Here is a 21693-nt window from a genome sequence, read left to right as displayed (position 1 = left end):
CAAAGAAAGATCTGGGAAAGGGGCTTCAAAAGGGTACCACAGGAGGAATTATTCAGTCTGAGGATGGAATCTATGAGTTTATTAATAGAGTGAGCCAGTGAGCATTAGCTTGAATCACAGGCTTTAATATCATCTAAACTTAAAAACTACATAAAAAATGGGGAAGAGCTGCTGTGCAATTGACTGCACCAACTGATTTGAAACACAGTGGGACATATCTTTTTAACGTAAACGTTACACTAACTGACAGTTTATATGCATACATTCCACAGACAACCAGAATATCCACTGATGTCCTTGTCACTTTAATTTCACCAACAAATCCGGTCTTGAAGAATCAGATTCAAACCACACTGTGATGGACGTGGTAATAACTACAACTCAAGGAGACAAACAATGTACACACGATTCAAAGCACCATACAGACATAATGTACACACAGAAACAAATTCACACTGTGAAAACAGGGACAATAAGATCAGAAACAACCAGACACAAAAAGGCTGGCAGAAAATGCCACAAAGGGACTCCACTAAAATCTAACTAATAACCATGACTTCCAATTACAATTTTATTGTATTATGATATGTATTATGATAAATGAAAAGGTCTAAATAAAAACATCACAAAACAAAACAAAAAATATGAAGAAAATGTATAGAGCAAAACTGACAGACAATAAAAAAGATAACAACTAATAATAATAATAACAAATAAAACAACAAAACTACACAGAACGATTCAACATAAATACACACAACAAATAAAATAAAACAAAAAACGGAAATAAAAAATTACAGAACGTAGAATATTTTACAAAACATGACAAGACGACAGAAAACTACTTTGCATTTCAGAAAACAGTAACAAACAAGAACGCGACCACCCTCAAGGCTGATATTTTTTATTTTGTTATCACGTTGTATTTGTGTTTTGTTTTGGCCGTTAGGGGCGTCGCGGATAACACTAGCTCTGTTTTAAATGTTTTCAGAATGTTCACTATACAGAAACTGAACTTGAAAGGAGGTGCGTTCAAGAGCGTCTGTCGATTTCGCCCCTGCGTCCTCTCTACGTGTGGTGCATTCAAGAATAGTCGTTTCTCCGATTTTCCGGCGACAGAAGCAGCAGCTTCTTGTCTCGCTGAATACCGGAGATTCCCCTCAGCCAGCAGCAGCAGCATCATCCATTTACTGTTCCTCAAATCACTACATCACATCTTTCTAGCCTCGGACTTGCAGCTCCACACTGGGATGCCGTCGTCGAGCAACGGCGAGGAGCTGCTGTGGAGGGCCGATGCTCGAGGACACCTTCCCTGTGTATTCTTTTTCCGAGCGTGATAGGAAGGGAGCGGCGATGGATGAAGGCACGAGGAGACAAATAAAATTCTGATAACCGTTGGCTTTAGCCGGCTAACGCTAGCAAGCTAAGGTTCGCTAGCCCCCAGCTCAGTTGTTTCCCCCCTTACCTTCCCCGTTCCCCGACTCATGTGACGCTTCCCTCCACGAAGAAAACACAAATTTAAACCTTTTTTATTGACAAGACATGCTGGAGTCACAGTGGACATTTTCCCTCAAGGATAAAGCATCGCATCGATGTGCTAGCCACCCTACGGTAACACTAGCCAGTTAGCTGTGAGCGTCAGTAACATTTTTCCTTCATTCGAATATATTTTTTATTTTTCCCACTCTCTCATCCGTGAAGAGCAAGATGCTGCCAGAGGAGGGTTGTGTCTAACGGTGAACCTGATACTCGCATGGATACTCACTCCATGAAGGTCATGATACTGGGAGAATGATCATGCTGGAAAAACAGGTAGGAAAAAAATTGGAATCGTATTCTAATACACACCTGAGCTCATTAGCATACTTAATTGTGGAGGCAATCTCCACTTCTGCATCGGCCCGGAGGGGAATTTGTACAGCATTGCTTTAGGTGATCAGTAATTTTTTATTGGTCATTCAGCTGCTATACCAACAGTCCATTTTCAGATATATCCGAAATGATGTAATAGTGATATAACATAATCAAGATAATACTTGTGGAATAGGTAAAAAAAAATGTGCCTTACATATTTCGATCAAACTTGGTTATTTTTTATTTACCAATTAATCTAATTGGACCTAATTATGTGAATTGACAGATTTATTTTATTTCTGCAGTATGTCAATAATAATCAATCGAGACGTTTGATAAAAGCTTCAGCAATTAAATAATTTAATAATCCAATCCAAACTACAAAACGCTATATATATGATGTGATGCATTTGGTTGGGATTTCATTACAAATTATTGTTTATTTTTTACATATTGCGTCTTTATTGGCAATTAATTAATTTAATTTTTACAGTTAAAAAAAAGCCGATTTTACCAGTTCAGTCTTTCTCTCTTTTAAATTATAGTGAATGGGTTATATTTGGTGTTTTTGGCAGTAGTTGGGACAAATCAAGGTATTTGATTGAAACTGCAGCAATTAATTAATATAATTAGTCAAATTTGTGTAATTTTATGAGTACCAAATATTTATGGTAGATGTGAGGTTTTTATGCATTTTTTGCATAACTGCTGTTGGTTGAATGATACAAGACATTTATAACATTTTTATTTTACATATTACGTGCTGTCAGAGTAATTTATTGATAAATAAAATAAAGTCTGACAAGTTAAAAAAACATTGCCTACATGGGACAACTTGATGTACCTTTTTGTAGTAAATAATATTAACATAATAAATAATAATTTTTTTTAAATCAATTTTGACAGTTTAATAAAATAAGTTATTCAAATTTGTTACATTGGAAAGTTGGAAATTATGACAAAGATTTTCTGTGACATTTTATGGACAGAAAAATCAATTGAAACATTAATCAATGGTTCTGGCAAGTGAATTTTTAGTTGGTAAAATGTCAGAAAATATTGAATTGAAATTGAAAATATTAATAAAATGCAGGACAGACGTCCTTTAAACAGTGAACATTAGAAACAAATCATTATTTTTAACAAGTTGTAATCAATATAAGACTGTAAACGGTGAATTGGCTTTAATATTTCTTAACCTTGTTGTAAGCTTACATCAGCTGACATTCTGTATGGATAAACGGCCATGCTAGCAATTAGCATTGCCATTAGCATTTGTACTAGATAGTCTTTGCTAAGTTCTTGTCTGAAACACAGGGACACCTCCCAGGTCTGATCAACAATCAGACAAAAACTCACTGAAATAGTCAAAATACTGAAATACAGATGACTGTTTTGAGGTCAAGCCAGTGGATCTTTCCCGTTGAGATGCCCTTGTGCTGCTGTGTTATGGTCTTTTGTTATTACCGGATGTCTGTTTTATTAAGTGTCTTTTTAAACAACTTCCAACCTTTTGACATCAGGGTGTAGCTGGGTTGGGTCTAGGGAAAGCTGGTGGATCTTCTTCTGTTGAGATGCTCTTACATAGCAGCTGTGATGTTGTGGTAGGCCATCCATCTTCTTGGGTCTCTGCTTATTGAACTCCCACTCTCACCCACATTTCTTATTCTTCTGTGTCCACTCCATGCAAATGCTATTTCCTGATTTGTTTAAAACATTTTTTGTAGATAAAGCTGTAATCTCTGTTCTGCCACCCTTTTCTGCACAAACCTCTCTGTTCTCCAAGCTTGACTTCACTCCAATCATATCTGCTGTCTTTGTGTGATGGAATGTGACAAGAATCAGATTTTTTGTTCTTTTTTTTTCTCCTCCGCTTTTGAGACTGCAGGGTTTTTCTCTTGAGAGGCAAACATAGTAATGTGTACAGGGAGGAAGGGCCTGTCCTTGAAAGCTCCCGTCTGGAGAAGCAGTTTTGTGCTTGGTATGAACAAGTGTTACAAACCACAGCAGACGTGTAGCATTTGGACTTTTTGCTAACTTGTTTTGCTCGACTGTTTGTTGACTCAGCATACTGCTCCAATCTTTGCACACTGGATCAAATTTGTGTGGGTAGACTATGTAATCATTTGCAGGTGTGTTCATGCTGACCTAAATGAGAGTGTGACTACTGAATAAAGTTTGTGAAATTTTATTCAGGCCTGAAATCTCTACACTTATAAGGGAAATTAAAAACATTGTTACTTTATTTATTTAAGTTCTGATCTAAAACATTTGATACAATCCCAGGAAAACTCACCCTTATTACACTTTTAATCAGACCATATTATAATCTTTATAGCAGCCATTCAGTACTACAGTCACTTGTCAGTTTATTAGCTTTGCTAGAGAATGCAGTCCTGCACTGAAACTTAGCTTCATGTTCTGCTATTCAGCATTTGTTCACATGCTAACAAATAACTAGCAATAAACTATTTCCAGTTTATTAAAGCCCTCTAGTGCTTTCTAATTTAGCAGGTTTGGTGGAATATTGGCAGATAATGATCGTTGGTTGGTTGTTTTCAACTTTCTTAAACATAGGCCGCTTTAGTTTTTTTTTTTACCTGGAAAAAAATGGAACAAAGCATCAAAGCATCAAATTAGATGCTATAAGATTCTGTCACATTTCTTGGATGAATTGACCTCTACTGTACCTGCACCACCCGTCCTGTCTTTGTCCGAGTCCACAGGAAGCTGTCCTGTGAGTTACAGTTGTTGCTTCCTGTCCTGGCTGGGTGTCTGTAGAAGAAGAAGAGGAAGGAGGGAGGGAGGGAGGGGAGAAGGAGAGGGAGGGGGTTGATCTTATGTAGCCCTATGAAGAGCTGGCTTTGCCTCCCTGTTTCCATGACAACCCCTCTCCTACAGTATTCAGCCGTGGGACGGCCTCTGCATCTGAAAACAGTTCCCAGTGGTGTTTCAGACCCTCTCACTGTTTTCCTTCAGCTGCTCTTCTGCTTCTTCTTCATCTTCTTCTTTTTCTTCTTCCTCCTTTTCTGTTGCTTCGTTATTTAAAAAGCACTTAATTCTCACACGACTGTCGTACAAACCTCAACGTCATTTTGAATCAGAGCAGAATTTTCCCAAGACTGCAGACTTGGACTCAGAGCCAGCACATACTTTAATAATTTAGTCACACTGTCCTGTAAAAATGCAAATATTAGCCAAGACAGAAAGAATACAGTTTTCCGGGACTGCTGTGTGTTTTATTTATTTTTTGCTTTTTCCCCGAAGATGCAGTTAATAATTACACAGTACGGACTCTGAGTTCAGTAGTTTAGTACATTTGCATGATGATGAAACACAACGGTGACAGCGGCAGTGTAAAAAAACAGAAAGTGGGACTTACGTGATAGGCGAGATAAAGTAAAACCTCAGACATGTTTTCACAGATTTGTTTTTCTTTTGAGGACAGAACACACGTACTTCCTCTCTATCAACCTTTCAGCCATTTGGGGTAAAAGCTGTGTGACCTACATACAGGTTTGATGAGAAATATTTTTTGCAGGACCCTTCTGGTTTATTTCTGCAGACACGATGAAGAGACTATATCAAAAATACAGCAAAGATGCTTCTGATTTGATCTGAATCAACAGAAATGCAATTGTCTAAAATCTTCAAATCAAACTTTATTGTTTCCTCTTCACCAGCACTATTTTCCTTTTAACGCCTTAGATTTAGACTTAGACCTTGCATCAAATGATTATTTCATTGATTAACCTGCAGGTAAATTTGAGCCTTTTAATCTGTTAAAAAAACACAAAATATTAGTAAAATTAACAGAAATATGCCAGACAAGAACATTATTAACGTAAATCAGGGAGTACCTCAACAACCTTAAAGGTCTAGTGAGCACAACTACGTTGTTTGTGTCCATGTTTGCTAGCTGGCATGTCATCGCCACCAACTAGTGTGTCAGACTTTCAGCTGAAACATGAAGCACATCAGTTACATGCTTGTAAACATTCATGTGCATGACACGCACAGATCTGCCATAACATTACGACCACTTTGAGGCATGGAATCTTGTTCACCTCTTGTCCTTCTTTTGACCATATTTCATAGGTACTGATCAGGTAAACCCCACCAGAGTTGCACTGGGATCTGAATCCTTCCACTTGAACATTTGTCCTGGTTCTAACGTCAACTATGAGGACTAAACGTTCACTTTCTGACTATCCACTGAACAGGTTGTATTCACAGTAAACCAAATGCAATGTGACCCAGTTTAAAGCTAGCTGTAGAGAAATACACAGCAAGACACAAATGACACTAAAAAGTGATTGCTGACCGTCAAAAAGACAATAACTCTAATAACATGATGTGGGGGACTCTTAGACTTTTAGCCTCCCAAAAGAAAACAATTTTGAGATGATGACGGGTTTCACATTAATGAGAACAAGGTTGATTGATACATTCAGAAGCGGTCACCCTGCTTCATCTTTAATGAGGTTCGCACAAACAACTCAGTACTACAGGAGCAAAATAGAACTGGCCCTTCTCTCTTGATTAAATCGCTTCAGCATAATGAAGCAGAAGAGAGTCAGACAGCAACACGGAGCCCCACTGCGTGTACCTGCTGTATTTCATTTGGCGAGGTTTTCATTTCTTCTAGCAGACGCTCTATGGCTGAGTCTGAACGCCTCCGTCTGAATGTTGCACCGAGATTGAAAGTAAACACTCTGCGGTCGTCGTGGCATAACAGCTGAGTGTTGCTGAGCTGTTGGGCAATATCCCCCAAAAGACGGAAAGACGAGAGAGCAGCTGCTGGCAGTTAAGACATTCCCTAGTGAGGGAGACACGGAGGGAGGAGGGGGAGGAAAGAGAGGAAGAGGGAGGGAAACGAGGGGAGAGTAGGGTTGTTGGGAAGAGGGGGGAGAGGAGGAAGAGGTAGAAGGGGCTTCTCTTCTTCCTCGAGACTGCTTCAGTCTTCGGTGTGTGGCAGACCGAGTGATTAGCCACATTGCAGAGTTCCTCCTTTATTTGTTTTCGTTTTTTTTTTTTATTTATTATTTTTTGTTGCTGTATGTTTGCCGAGCGACAGATGCGTGGTGTGTTCACCGTGCAGCATGGAAGCCAAGTCCCTGTTCAGCCTCCACAGGGCACTTGCTCAGCCTGTCAAGATGTGCATGTTCGATTTCCCCGTCACAATCCTGGACGACCTGGTGAGCTCTGACAGAACGCCGCATTTGTATGTGAAATTATAACTGTGCGTTGGAATGTGTGTGCATGTGCACATTTATATTTTTCTGTCTGTCTGAGTGACATACAGTACATTTACACTAGCCAGTTCATTAGGTACACTAGTAAATAAATTGTAATATAACAGTCCTGCACTAAATCCTGTCTTCCTGAAGGCTCCGGTATTCAGCATGAGTTTCAACTATCTGACATATCTTTAATTTTGCAAGTTGTGGTTTGTAATACTATTGAATTGTATAATGTTGTACCAGCACATGTTCACATGTTATTTTGGCTACTCTGTTTTAGTAAGTGAGTTTAAAAGTATCACAGACTACATCTTCCAAACTGGTCAGAACATGGTTTTAACATTAACTAAAATTATAAGGTCATGACGATAATATTTAGTACATGATTGTTATATTAGGATGTGTTCACTAGTATATCTAATATTTTGGCAAGAGAATGTGTGTGTACAGTGTCACAAAGTTGGCATTGCCATATGGTAGTATTTCACTATTTGTATTGTTAACAGTGTAATCTTTTTTTATTATTATTATTTTGTTCTTGGCTTATTTTGCTTCACAACTTAGACCGATTACAAGCCAATTAGGCCTAGTTAACAAGTCACATGAGTCACTAGGAGTTTATCCATTGTTTTACCCCATTCAAATATCGCATTAACATCTGACCTGGACAATCTGATACAAGTGTCCAATTTAAAGTACGAATGTGAACACATCCAAGACACATTGAATGATCTAACCTGAGATTACATCCAGAGGTGGCCTGGGTATCATTTGGCCTCATTCCTTTGGTAGTGTGAACACATACTAAGGTGATACATCTAGAGACAATTTGTATTGTTATCGACACTGTATAAAAAGAGTCGAATTTAATTGAAATTAAATTGAATCTTCCAAACTCATGACACACATACAACAACCAGCTATTCATCATGGGATACAGTGGTAGGTAGAGATCTGTTAGAGACAGCAGCTGTCAAAATATTTGACTGACCAAATGATGTTGGTGTTTAGTTACAGAAAAACTAAGATCAGATCTGAAGTGCGGGCTGGGGACGTGGAGACGCATTTTAATGGCAGGTGTGACCACAGATACTTACACAGATAGTGGTCGCTTGGGTTCAAATAGCCCAGGAAAATCCTGTGACTTTAATATAGCATGATTTGGGAGGATTTTTATTTTGTTTGGTATTATTGTTCTTAACTTTCGTAATTGACTGTGAAGAACGTGCTTGGTACGAGCCTTGACTGGACACCCAGGCAACCATATCCCTACAGAGTATGGCACACATTTTGACATGTTTGTTCGTGTCTGTATTAATCCCATGACTGCGCCTGAATGACCTCCTGAGTCAGCTTGTTAATGAAACCCCAGACAAACACGGATCTGTTGCTGCTGTGTGCAAACATTTCATTAGCACTGTTAATCTGGCATCACTTCACTTCATCCATTTAAATGGCAAAGGTTTTTGTCTGAAGGCTGTAGCACTCCGAGCCTATGGTCAACCGTTTTCTGTTCTCGTGCCGCATCTGTTTTTGGTTTTTCCCTGGCTCCCTAGCTTCACAGCTAATAATAGCTTCCCTTCTTTCCGTTTTCCCTTTTGAATGATAAATGTAGATTACTGCCACCTACTGGTAGGAAGATTTTTTCTGTTGTTTTTAAATGCAACATTTCGGCCCAAATGCATGAGATGAGCAGCAACGTCACAAGTGGCCTTATTGATGCTAAGGTACGGTCTTTGATTTTATTTATTTGTGGAAACACTGCTGCCTATCCTTCTCAGAAATACTTCAAAATATATTTGGCATTGTTAAAGTTTTTTAACGTACTAACACTGTGTTCCCATCTTCATAAAGAAATGTTTTTATGGAAGAACTTACGAATCTAGTTGAAAATCACAAACTTTTACACATAACAATGTATGAATTACTTGAGTTGTTACCAATACATTACATATCAATAGCACAATAGGAGTATTCAGTTTTAACACAAATAGAAGTTGTGAGAATGGCATATTTGTGTGCAGATACATAGACTTAGAAAATGGTTTCCTCCTTCTGTCTAAAACTCTCTTCACAAAGCCTTAGAAAGACTTTATTGATCCACAAGGGAAACTGCTTGGTCATAGTAGCTCAATTACACATAAAAATGCTAGTAAAAAAGAAATATGGGTGTAAGATAGTTACAAAAACAAAACTGCTGTGAAGTTATTTTCTGATGTGATACGTGAAATTGTGCTTTAACAATAACATTTAATTGGATTTGATGTTCTGCTGTTCTGTCAGTGCTGGAGGTGGATATCTGCTCTCAGCTGTTGCTTTTTCTTCTCTATCTAACTCTCAGAGTCTCGGCCGTAACACCTGATTATGTTTCATGTGGCCTAAATTCCTTTCTGGGGTCAAATGAAGTCACTTGCGCTCCCTGTTTCCAGTCCGTTGTTGTATTATAGTCAAATGTGGCTGAAATAAATTGTTTAATCGTTATGGTTAGTTTTATGTTAAAACCCCACAGTCCCTGCAGTTCCCTGCAGTTTAGCTAATAGTAGCTCTTCCTCTTTCCCATTTTGAAAGATGAATACAGACTACTGCCACTTGCTGGTATAAGGGGGTATTTCCTCTCAAGTGCAGAACATATGTCCAAGCTGGTTGTTGGCTGTGGTCTTTGTTGTGTGTGCAAGCGCAACTTTTTGGTCCGGACACAGGAGACATGATGTGATGTCACAGTCAGCATTCATTGCCAGAATGTTGTTTAACATTGGTTTGTTGTAGCTCAGTGGTGTTCAATAGGTTAACTTTTCCCTTTTTCTCAGACACTAATTTCTTAAATAATAGGAAGATGTTACTCTGACCTTGACATGTTTCGGAGGAACCTTCCTCAGAAGTGTCACTGATGGAGGGGTGACTTGGTATCAACTGATGTTTCTGAGGCATGACCATCAGTGTGAGACACCTCCCGCTCTCCGTCTGCCTCTCCAGGACGATGCTGCAGGTGTGCGAGAGCATGAAGGCTCCTGTGTCTCTGTTCATCGTTGGTTGGTTGTGGTCAGAGCTTTATAGCAATCATTTTAAATGTTTGTGTTTAAATCTGACAGAAAACATTTTCCATACCGGAGGCAGTAAGTTCGAAGTTAGCATATCTCACAGAGGCACAAAAGACACATTTATAATGAGACAGAAGATGTGACTCAGGATGCAAACCTGTGGTTTCTGGTTTTCATTCGAAGCTAATTAAGGTCCTGCAGCTGTTCTGAGAGCAGCGGTGTGACTTAATGGTGTTATCTGTCAGAAAAACTTGTGACCTTTGAATGTCTAGCAGAATATTAGTCTTTGAAGCAGCTCAGAAACTAAGAGATCTGATTAGATCATGATGGTTAAAAGTCACATGCTCTGGGATACAAAGTGATTGAGGTGTCAAACTGTCAACCAGCTCTGAAGGAAACAACTGGATGTCTGAGGCCTGCTGATAATGACTGACACTGAGGAAGTACTTTATTTTGGAGTCAGCGTTGAGACAGTTTTTCAGTAACTATCAGGATGAAGTGTACAGAAACATTGCAGACATGTAGACTTCGGGATCATCTTCTGCTCTGTCTGTTGGAGAGAAAGATGAGCTCCTTCCTATTCTTCTTGTTTTCCCATTTGTCGTCCTGCGTTTTGCGTTTGTCCTTATTCTTCATCTTCTTTCCTGCTCTCCACTCGCCTTGTATACTACATCCATTCCTCTAACTCATCCTCAACTCTCTTCTGCTTCTTCTCACTCTCCCCTTTTTCTATAAGGAGAAACTGGGGGTGCACTCACACTAGAGCCTGCTGTCCCGTTCTGTGCCGAGGTACGAATGACTTCTTCTCCATCATTTTGTCCTACATCTTTCTCTTCTTCTTGTCCTCCTCTTCCTCCTTTTTTGTCTGTGGTATTTCGAGCAGAAGTTGCCTCCTACATTCAAACATCTGCTGTTTGGTGGATTCATTTAGTTCAAGCAGAAATATGTCAGATCAAAGACACAAAAGACCCTGAGATGAAAAGCTGTAGCTCACCGTGATGAAGAGGATCAATCAACATACAATGCAGAGTAATCTTTCTGACTGAGCAAACAGTGGCTGGTTCAGTTTTTCTCTCAGTCCAGGCGACGGTTGTCAGGTCGCCTCAGAGCAGTGTCGCAACCGTCATTTGGTGTGAGAAAGCGTTTTAAAATGCCTGGAGCTCAGATGAGCAACAGAATGGCTCTGCAGGCTGGAATAAAAAGAGAGAATAAATCCAGACACTGTTGGAGGCTGCTTCACTTTGCTGTCTGGGAATGGGAAACCTCTTCTTCACACTGTCTCTCATGAGTTTTTTGTTCCCAGTGCAGCAGAGACAAGGTGTCTGAGTGTCTGTAAAACGGCCTCATTAGTCTCTAGTGCTCATTATTTTATTATTCTTCATTTGTTTTACATTTTTTTTCTAATTCTGAGACAGAACTGGGTACCATTAATTTACATTTGGTATTAATGATGTTATTATATTAAACTTTAGAATTTCAAATCATTCTATCATGGGTTCGATGTGCACCTTGCTTGGAAAAACTGTTCATTAAGGACAGATGATATGGGCTAAAAAAAAATCACAATTAAGTCATTAAAAATTACAATAAAAATAGTATAATTCCAATCCATGGTTTTGACAATTTACATTTGTGGAGAAAACGGTGACTAATCAAACAAGTCTGAAATGTGAAAGCATCTCTTTGGTTCTATCTTTCCACTGCTGGCTTTGCTTATCATAGGGAATGGACTGACTGAATGTGTCGGCATTTCTTTTTTTAATTTACCGTAAGGTGACCAGATTTCTGAAATGAAACTCGGGGACATTGGGGGCAATTAAACGTTATCAAGATGAAATGAAGAAACACTTTCATGAAAATGATGGTTTAATTTATTTATTCATATTTAAACATATTTAAACTCCTGTGTCTGTAATAGCTACAGCAGCACGAGCGGCAACCGTGATATTTATTTATTTATTTTCATTTTCAACATTTTTTTTCTCATTCATAACATTCCAAAATCGACGACATTTTCGGCTTTAGCTGGGGGACAGGTCATCCATGTCCCCAGAAATCGGGGACATCAGTTTACCCTAATTTACTGGAAGATGTCGCTTGCGCTGACGTGTTGCTGTCTCTTGTTGTACTCCGGCTTTTAAATGGTAAATGGTCTTGCTTTTATATAGCACTTTTCTAACTACTCAAAGCTTTTACAGTCAGAGACACATCCACACATTCGCTAACAGAAGCACACACACATTCACACACTAGTGCCAGTTGCACTGGGAGCAACGGGGGTTCAGTGTCTTGCTCAAGGATTGTCTTTTTTTTTTGCAAACCTTTCACAAGAGACTAGTTTGTTCCACATCCACCTTCTGATATCAGAACCCTTCCTTATTATAGATGAGGAACCTCATTGGCTGTTGTGAGCTGCGGCTGCAAGGACATTGAGTACGTTGCACGCGTCTACATCATCAACTTGCATTTATCACATCACGAGATGGCAAATTCTTATCATGGGTATTGTTTTTGGTGATATATCGTGTATGAAGTTATCACCCATGTTCATTTTTCAAAGTTATTCCATTGTCATTATTTTTAAAACAGACACAATAGTGAAATCTAAATGTTGTAAAGAAATTCGACTCAACTCAGGTGGAGATGGATAGAATAGCAACAGCTATTATTATGATTATGTCATACACATAATCACCATGAGCACCATGGAGGTGAATTTATTGACAACAAATGACTTGTTTAAACAAATGCTAGAAAAGAATGAAGCTGGACTCTGTGGACAGCAACATGGAAACATCTTGGTCATCTTCTACTACTGAATAAATTTAGCTGGAGAGAAAATTGAGGAAAAATTTCCTTGTCCTCTTCCAACCATTTGAATGATCTGTTTAGATTTTTTTATTAAGTGCATTAAATGCATGTCGGCATTGTGAATGCAACACTGCTCTTTCACTTTAAAAGGGAAACTAAGCCACTGAAGATTTCTTTAGGTGATTCCCTCTTTCAGTTACACAGGGAAGTGGCTTTGAATTTCATTGCTTTATTTTTTTTGCTTTCATTTTCTGTATCAATGTTTTTGACAGTCACTAGAGCCTTTTTGCTGTTGTTGCTGTGGTGAAGGTTTGATTTCACTATGACTGAGAGATTTTCACTTCAACTTTGACTGACATGATCAGACCAGGCGAGTTTCTCGTAAACGTTTTCCTTTTTTCCTTTTTTTTCCCCCAGCAAAAGTTAATTTTTTTCTAGTGTTGTTCTCTGCGTTGTTGACACAGCTGTTTAAGTAAACATGTGGCTGTGGAGGTTCGGCCAATCTGTGGCGAGGGGAGTGGGAGGCCTGATGGGTAGTTGGGAGGGGGGGGCTCATTGAGGACTTTTGCTCCAGGATCTATAGGTTTTTGGTCCGGTTCTGAGCAAAATCGTGATGTGGTGCTGGAATCGTTGGAGCTGTGGACTGCTGGTCAGGACGGGCATCTACTGGGACAGCGAGGATTTTTACAGGACAGTCAGGGCAGCAGACAAACAGGTTGGATTCATTTAAATGTTTTATTTTTTTATTCTTGGATCTAAAAGGAAAAAGATACTCAACTGCAAGAGGCCCAGTAATAATACTCTCCAGATCCTTCTTAGCCTCCTAGGTTCCCAGGTAATAGTAGTTCTTCTTAGTTTCTTAGCTTCCTATCTAATAGTAGTTCTTCCTAGCTTTCTAGTCATCCAGCTAATAGTAGCTTGCCCTAGCCTCAACAATTACTAGTAGCTCTCCCAAGCCTCCTTGCTTTCCAGCTAATAGTGCTCCTTTTAGCTTTCTAGCTTCCTAACTAATAGTAACTCTCCCTAGCTTCCTAGCCTTCCAGCCAATAACATCTCCTCCTAGCCTACCTACTAATTGTGCCCCCCCCCGCCCACCCATCCACAGCTTTCTAGCCTCCCAGCTAATTGTAGCTCATCCTAGCTTTGTAACCTGAAAGCTAATGGTATGGAGAGATGTTTCCTTGCAAGCAGGCATATGTGCTACTTCTCTGTTGGCTGTATTCTTCATGATCTATCTATCTATCTATCTATCTATCTATCTATCTATCTATCTATCTATCTATCTATCTATCTATCTATCTATCTATCTATCTATCTATCTATCTACTGTAAATAATAAAAAATAAAATAATTGCCTGTTCCCTATGGTATTACTACGTACTCTCTTGTAGTCTGGCATCCTTACTGTGTTTTATTAGTTTGAGATTTATGTGTCTGGAAGCAGCCCAGTATAACCACCTTCAGGCCTCGAGTGTCGGACAGTTAGCTTCTGTCTGGGCTGTGGTGCCCAAACTATAATAACATGTCAATGCCCTGGTTTTACTTTGAACCATGTTGGAAAAGTTTTGGCCAGCTGTGGTTGGTGACGTTGAATCTGGGTGCAGGTTCATCCCCTGCATAGCTGTTCATTTCTTTGTGTGAGTGCATGAGAAAGCGGTGCAGGCTCTTAACGTCACCCTCCTTAGGGAACACTAAAACATGTCGAAGCATCAGCCAGAGCCACAGCGGCTGCACAACAACATCCTCTGATATTGATTTCCAGCAGTTGGAAGATGACTAAAAGTTGTCTGGAGCTCCAGGCTATTGAGATTTTAGGACCAGTGTTTTTAGACTCCAACTGTTGTCTGCTGTGTTTTTAAACCATTAGCATCCTCTTCTTCCTGTAAGACTGCTTAGGTTTGCAGATGAGAGATGAAATAATTTTATTGGAAGTGAATTTTTAACAAATCCAAAATGTGTTTTAAAATACTGCATTTTTATTGCATTTTTAACAGTTAGAAAAAAAGGCGTCCTCTACAACTGCCCGACCAACTTCTTCAACTCTCCCCCACTTACTGGTTTTGCACCAAAGTCCAGCTTTTGTTGTTTGGGTGGTGGGGGACCACATGTTTCTTTAAATTTGATGTTGTGTTTTTGAAGCTAGATAGGACTGTGTTGCCAGCACAGTCTGTACAGCGAACCATAATATTGTCTTCAGGCGACACGTCCCTCCATTTAATTTACATTTGTGTCACTGCGTGGTATTTATTACACATGAGTTGTCCTCATGCTGAAAACGTGACTTTTCGCATAGAAGACATCACTCCCCGAGACAAGAGGAAAGAAAAAATATATCCTTTTTCTCAGGAAAATGGGAAAAATTGGATAATTGGACTTGGATAAGTAACTTTAGTCTGAATACTGGGTTGGAAATGTTAACGAAAAAATTGGTCAGATTAGAGTAACACGGATAACCAGCATCACAATGTTGTTATCTGCAGCCATAGTTATGTTATTTTAGATGAAGCCAGCTCAAACATCGATTGCAAAAAGAAATTATAATCGTTTTCTACCTGAGGTAACCTGTGACTTATTATTAAAAATAACCAATCCTTTAGCTGATTGTTGTCTGATTATTGTCTTGAATAGTAATGAACTGTTTTGTCAATGAAATGTTTCAGGAGACAAAAATGAAGCAACATGCAGATATTCTTTATTTTTGTCTGCAAAATCAAGATGATATAATCTGCAGGTTAATTCAAGATGTTTCAAATCTACAGTGGTGGAAAAAAAAGTTTTTGGACAGCCAATGCATTTGTGAAATATTGCATTAAGAATCCCTCTTAGGTCTTCAAGTACATTTTTTAGTACACAGACAAAATACTATACAAATTCAGTATAGAAGGCACTTATGAAGGCTGTGCTTTTTATTAATAGACATTTCTCTGTTGAAATGCTTCGTGTCTATATAAAGTCAGTACATTTGAAAGTTCTTCAGAGACAAAAATGGCTAAAACAAGGAACCTAACGCAGGATACATGCCTGAAGATACAGATTCTCAGTCAGGAAGTGTACAGCTGCTGCCAGATCAGCAGGAAGTTCAGATGCAGTCCTTCAGCAGTTGTGTTCCACCCGCACTGTACATGATGGACTTTTAGATCATGGCTAGATAATGTCTTGACACACATCCAGGGCCAGTAGAACACTGCAGCAGGAGCACAGTATCCAGGTCTTAGAATGACCAACCCCCGGGCATGAGCCCCATTGAAAATCTGTGGTGGATTATCAAAAGGTCTGTTTCAAAGCACAAACCAAATAATTTAGAGGAATTAAATATAATAATTAGTAAGAAGAATGGGACAAGATTAGCCCTCAACAGTGTGAAAGGCTCATGGGGAACATGCCAGCCAGGATTAGAGCTCTACTGCTGCTAATGGTACTAAATATTAATTTGATGACGTGATAGTTTATTTATTTTTTGTTGAGGTTTGAACACATTGAGAACTGACATACTGAAACTGTCAAGAATTTGTTTTTTGTTTTTATTGTAAACAATGAACAAAATAAATATAATGCAGCCACACTTTTTGAAACACAAAAAAGATTTCATGATAATATTTGAGATTGTGTAGAATTTTAAGGGTGGAAAAACGTTTTTCCACCACTGTATATCGATCCCCTCGTCCTCTTCCCTGTCTTTTGTCCGGCTCTGTTATTGTTATACACCAGCAGCTGCACATCTGGAGGTGATGTGGTGCTACAGCTCGGTGATGGGGAGGTTGGTGAGGTCAAACGTGTCCACTGTTTGGATTTGGCCTCTGCTGCTGCAGCAGATGTTTTCCTCAAATTTGCAAAATCACTTTCACACCCTCTTCCTTTTCTTCTTCTTCTACATTTTCTTCTTCTGGTTAGTGCATGAAAAGTAAGTTTGATTTCTGTTCCTTCGCTCGAAAAACATGCAAAATAACCAAGAAAGAGCTTAATTAACTAGTTAGACACCATCATGGGAAACGTTTGTTCCTGACTTTTTCCAGTAGGAGGCAGCGTTACATGCCAGTTAAAAGGGTAGTTCAGCCATGAACTACTTTTGTACCATGTAAAGTCATAGTTTTTTTTTAAGATGCTTCATCTGAAATAACGTAATAAGAACTGCAAATCTTACATGATTGCTGTAAGAATTTAGTCCTGGTTAGTTAATTGCCTTCTAATAAAATAAATTCACTTGTTAAGCTTCAGCTTAATATGTTTAGATTTCTGACATTTGACACAAAATACTGACTTGATTATTCAAGGAAATACTCAATTAAATGTTGGGTCATTTACCTCATTAAAACAGTTCTTCCATAAATTGTTGCATCATTTAAAAGTAGTCTGTTGCTAAGTTAAATTAAAGCTTCAAAAACATTAGATCTTAAATGCTTACATGTAACCAGCTTCTATAATTTGTTGCTGATCAGAATTAAACTATATATAACTCATTAATGTACTACTTGAAAGTTAAAACTTCTAATCCAGAGCACTACAGGGACTAGTTCTTATTCTGAAAATCTAAATATCAGGCATTTTACATAAAACATTTAATTGGTTATTGAAGAAAATAGTCAGCTTGTGAGTCATTTTTTAATCAGTTGTACAAAAAAATAGTTGTATGTAGAAAAAATTGTGATACAAGACATATAAGTATTTCTGTCTATAACTGTGAAGATGTGGCATAAAATTAAAGCACCTGTGCTCAGTAGAAGCCCCTTTAAGCTGTTCTTCATTTACTGCTTAGATGGTTTCATCTGTGTATTTTCTTTTCCCACACTGCCTGCTGCCATAGCAAGAGCAGAAACAACACTACCATCATTTCCCAAAGGTATGACTTAAGAGTGGAGGAGTTAACGGTGCCTTCAAGGACACCTCGTAATCTTCCTCTAAGAGGAAGTTGTGGAATAAACACTGCTATTGTTGTAATAGAAATCACTGTTGCGTCTGACTAATAAATATGGCATCGTACTTATTCATAGAGGATAAGTTAAAGTTAATTATCTCCCTTTTCTGACACCAAGACATTAGCAGCAGGATGCATTATAGTCGGAAGACAAGCCAGTGGAGGCAGTGGCTGTGTGAAGGAAAGATTCACAAAGTCTTTCCTTCCTGCTGCTGTTAGGTTCCACAACAAACACTCTTAATATGTGCAATGTTATTACACCTCAGGGTTTAACACACTATTTACTATGTACTGTATATTCCACCTGGTCCATCTGTGCAATATCTGACAATCATCTGTGCAATTCAAAACCCTGCATACTCTACCATGCTTGTTCTATATTTGTCAGTACTTGTATCTTTTTATTCTATTTCATTTTATTTTATTTATCTTTTATATCCTACACTTTTTACTCTTGATATTTTTGCTGATCGCTTGTATGCTGTTGTAAATTGCAATTTCTCCATTGTAGGATGAGTGCTGCTGTTGAGGTGGATGTTACTTTGTTACTTTATTTCTACATAAGCATTGCTGTAGACTATGTCCATCCTGTCATGGAAACACTATTCTAACGGTTCAGGAATGTTTGATGAACACAAGTTCAAAGTGTTGACTTGGCCTCATTTGATGCTAACGTCCTGGTGCCAGATACTACAGCACACTTTCAGAAATCCAGACTCCATGCCTCCACGAGTCTCGACTGTTTTTGGTGGCCAAAGGTGATCGTAATGGTATGGCTGGTTGAGACTGTGTTTGTTTGTTCACGTGGAATTTTAGGCTGCGTGCAGATTGAAATTTTTGTTGAAAGGAGTTGTTTACCTGGCTGAGATGTTGAAATTTGGAAAATTTCGAAAAAAAAAAAAAAACTTTTTCATTTTTTTTAAGTGAATTCCATTTTCTGTTAATACTTTAAAATATAAGCCAGTTCTTTGTGTTTTTTTTTCTTTTGTTGTGAAGTTTCAGCAGTAGGACATGCTCATTTTTCATGAGCAGCAGTCGTTTATCCCCACTGTCTGTCATCTGCATTCAGATACAGGCGAGCATATTCCAGAGATTTGCATTTATTGTATGATCATATGATCATGTATGATCACCCTGTTGAATTACTATTTGAACACCAACTAACCATTAGAGCAGTCATGTACGAGTATTTAGTGAAGGAATCTTATATTGTAAGGCATTATTTATACTAGTGGATTACACTATGATTTAACAGGCTTTTATTTAAATTAAATCAACAAATATCGATATATTGCTTAAAAAAATTCTAAAAGAAAATTTTGAATTTTATTTATTCATAGTTTGCATTATAACATTATTTCATGATATATGACAGCTGGTATTTACGTCGAATTTGTTATTCTGTGTGGATTTAAACTGAATTTTTGGGTATTGTGATATTTCCGATTTTCATGAAGGCAACCCGCTGTGATGGGCGGGGTTTAGAAAAGCTCTCAGTCTGAGTCACGCTTTCGCTAAACGGTCCAGATGATCCCCTAGAGCCGCTTTACCCTCCCTCCCTCCATCTCTGCTGTAACCACCGGCATAGAATAGTAAAGAAAAAGATGCCGATACCGTCGCTGTGACTGCGGCTCTCGGCTCCGCGGGCATCCATGGTCTTTTTCTCAGGGACTTATACCGAGGCGCACAGCGTCAAGCCGGGACAGCTGGTCGAGATGTTTGACTCGTCGTGGAAGGTGCGGAACATTTGGGACGGGGTGAGGCTGGAAGTGGTCGAGGACCGCAGCCCGGTGGTCCTGCACAGTTTCACCCACCTGGACCCGGACTTGCCGCTGCTGGAGGTGAGGAGGAGGATGAAGGACAGGCGAGGATAAGGGGCCCACTCCGGTCCATTAGCTGGTCCGGTTTGTTGTGTTGTTATTGGGAGCCGATCCAGACGGATTTTGAAGGTTATTTTTGGTAGTGATTTTTGATATTTTTGATATTTTTAGCATGATCTATCCAACTTTAAAACCAGTTGTTCTTGTCTTAAAGATTAGGTGATGAATTTCACATCAACACATCCAACTTACGTTTTAACATTCTTATTTTAAGCATTTCGAAGGTAACCACCTTATTGTGTTAAAAGTGATTCGTTTTTGGTTGTTAAAAGAATTTTATGGCATTCCCATAACATTTACAATGACATAAAATACTAAACTAAAACAATACTGGCTCAGTTCAAACGCTGGCACGGGACTACTGTTACAGGATGACTTGCCTTTTTTCTGTTTCACTTGTGGTTATCAGTTCTTCCTCCACACACTCACGGTTTGTTATGTCTCCATACCCCTTCAGTGAAGGTGTCGTTGACTCAGATTTGACCGAACACAGGAGTTTTCATATTAAGAATAGATGTTATGTTTGTCAGGTCATGTATATTTGAATTGTTTATCACAGGACATAGTTTAGAATACACAGTCAACATGTTGACATTTATTGTAGTGTATCTTGTTAACCCAAAAAATATTTCCTTAAATGATAAAATGATTATCAAAGTAGTTGCTGATTGATTAGTCCACTCGTTTGAGCTCTACCATGATTGTACTGTTACACTAAAATGTCAGTATGGTCCCAAATGGTCCCAAATAATCTATTATGGTTTAATGCCATAATAGATTATTTTCTCAACTAATTAATTCCACAAATGGTTGACTCACACTCCAGAAAAGTTGATTATCAGAGAGAAACAGCAAATTTTAACATTTTAGAAGCCATTTTATAATCATTTTTCTTACCTTGGAATTTTCTTGAATGACTAACTGATTATCAGGAAACTTCAGCTCTACTGTAGTGTAGGTATTATTATGAACGTCCATCTCAGACCAGCTATACAACAGTTGTTTCAACCATACCTTCGGTTAACTACTAAATTAGCATCTAGAAATGACTGCGGCTAACAGTTAGCAAGTGGCTTGTGGGCTGTAATCAGTCACTGCTCAAGTACTGTTCCGATTTAAAGTACACATTTGTCCAAGTACAGTCCAAACACCTGGATATGTTCTTGCCCACCCATTTCATCAAAGATGCTTTGGAATTTGTACAGCTTGTTATCCTGTCTGGAATTCATTATTAGTCTAAACCACCTCAGGTAAGCAGAAGGAAATGGATATTACAGAATGGATTTCACAGGTGTAATTAGTCTGTTGCTGTTTCACTTATGGATTACATGTACACAAGTCCAATATTTGCATACTTAGTACTTGACAAATTGATGTAACTGCTGTCATCGCGTCATAATTTAAAGCATCAACAACAGGAAACAATCAAGACCAAATTTCGCCTGTTTCATATCTATAACCCTATTTTTCTCTTCAACTTATTATCAAAGATATATTTTTTTCTGTGGATTACATGGAACATTGTGCAGCGCTGGGGTCCAAATGTCCTGTACATTCATTCAGATAATAGCTGAGGAGGAATAATAATATTTATTGGTCCTGCATGAAGCCTGATAGAGACTTTCTGGCCTGTTTGCCATCAATCAGACTGATATCACAAGCTCATTATTAAAATGTTTGCTTTGGTCTCCAGCTAACCTGTTCTGTTTCATCCCTCTGCTCTAATCTAATCCTTCTCCACTAACACAATTACCTAATGCTTAATCCCCCTCCTGCAGAAGCGAGGGGTTTCCTCCACAATCGCCACCCTTCTTCCTGTCCCACTCGTTGATGCCGAGGTTCTGTTACATGGTTCTGATCAGTAGCCGAGGTTGGTCTGGATCCAGTTGTTTGTTGATCCTTCTGGCTCCAGCATCAGTCTGTGCGTTCTGCATCATACAGCAGAGGGGATCGAG

The 21693-nt window shown here is 38.7% G+C and overlaps 1 protein-coding gene across 9 annotated transcripts in view; it reads left to right on the top strand.

Annotated features, from left to right (window-relative positions):
• The first annotated feature begins 918 nt into the window (after positions 1–918).
• LOC125011835 (ral guanine nucleotide dissociation stimulator-like) overlaps positions 919–21693 on the top strand; it is a 47308-nt gene continuing 26533 nt past the window's right edge. For 3 of the 9 annotated variants that reach the window (XM_047591240.1, XM_047591247.1, XM_047591239.1), the window contains exon 1: positions 19363–19699. In XM_047591240.1, coding sequence (XP_047447196.1) covers positions 19511–19699 — 189 coding nt within the window. In that variant the 5' untranslated portion in view covers positions 19363–19510. Of the gene's footprint in view, positions 1813–6745; positions 7053–13508; positions 13662–19361; positions 19700–21693 lie in introns of those variants that run through there. The other 6 variants (XM_047591248.1, XM_047591243.1, XM_047591246.1 and 3 more) reach the window with 5 other exon arrangements.

This window comes from Mugil cephalus, chromosome 8 (genome assembly GCF_022458985.1).
Source record: "Mugil cephalus isolate CIBA_MC_2020 chromosome 8, CIBA_Mcephalus_1.1, whole genome shotgun sequence".
NCBI lineage: Eukaryota > Metazoa > Chordata > Actinopteri > Mugiliformes > Mugilidae > Mugil > Mugil cephalus.
The sequence above is the reverse complement of the archived record's forward strand: the minus strand, read 5'-3'. Positions and strand labels throughout refer to the sequence as shown.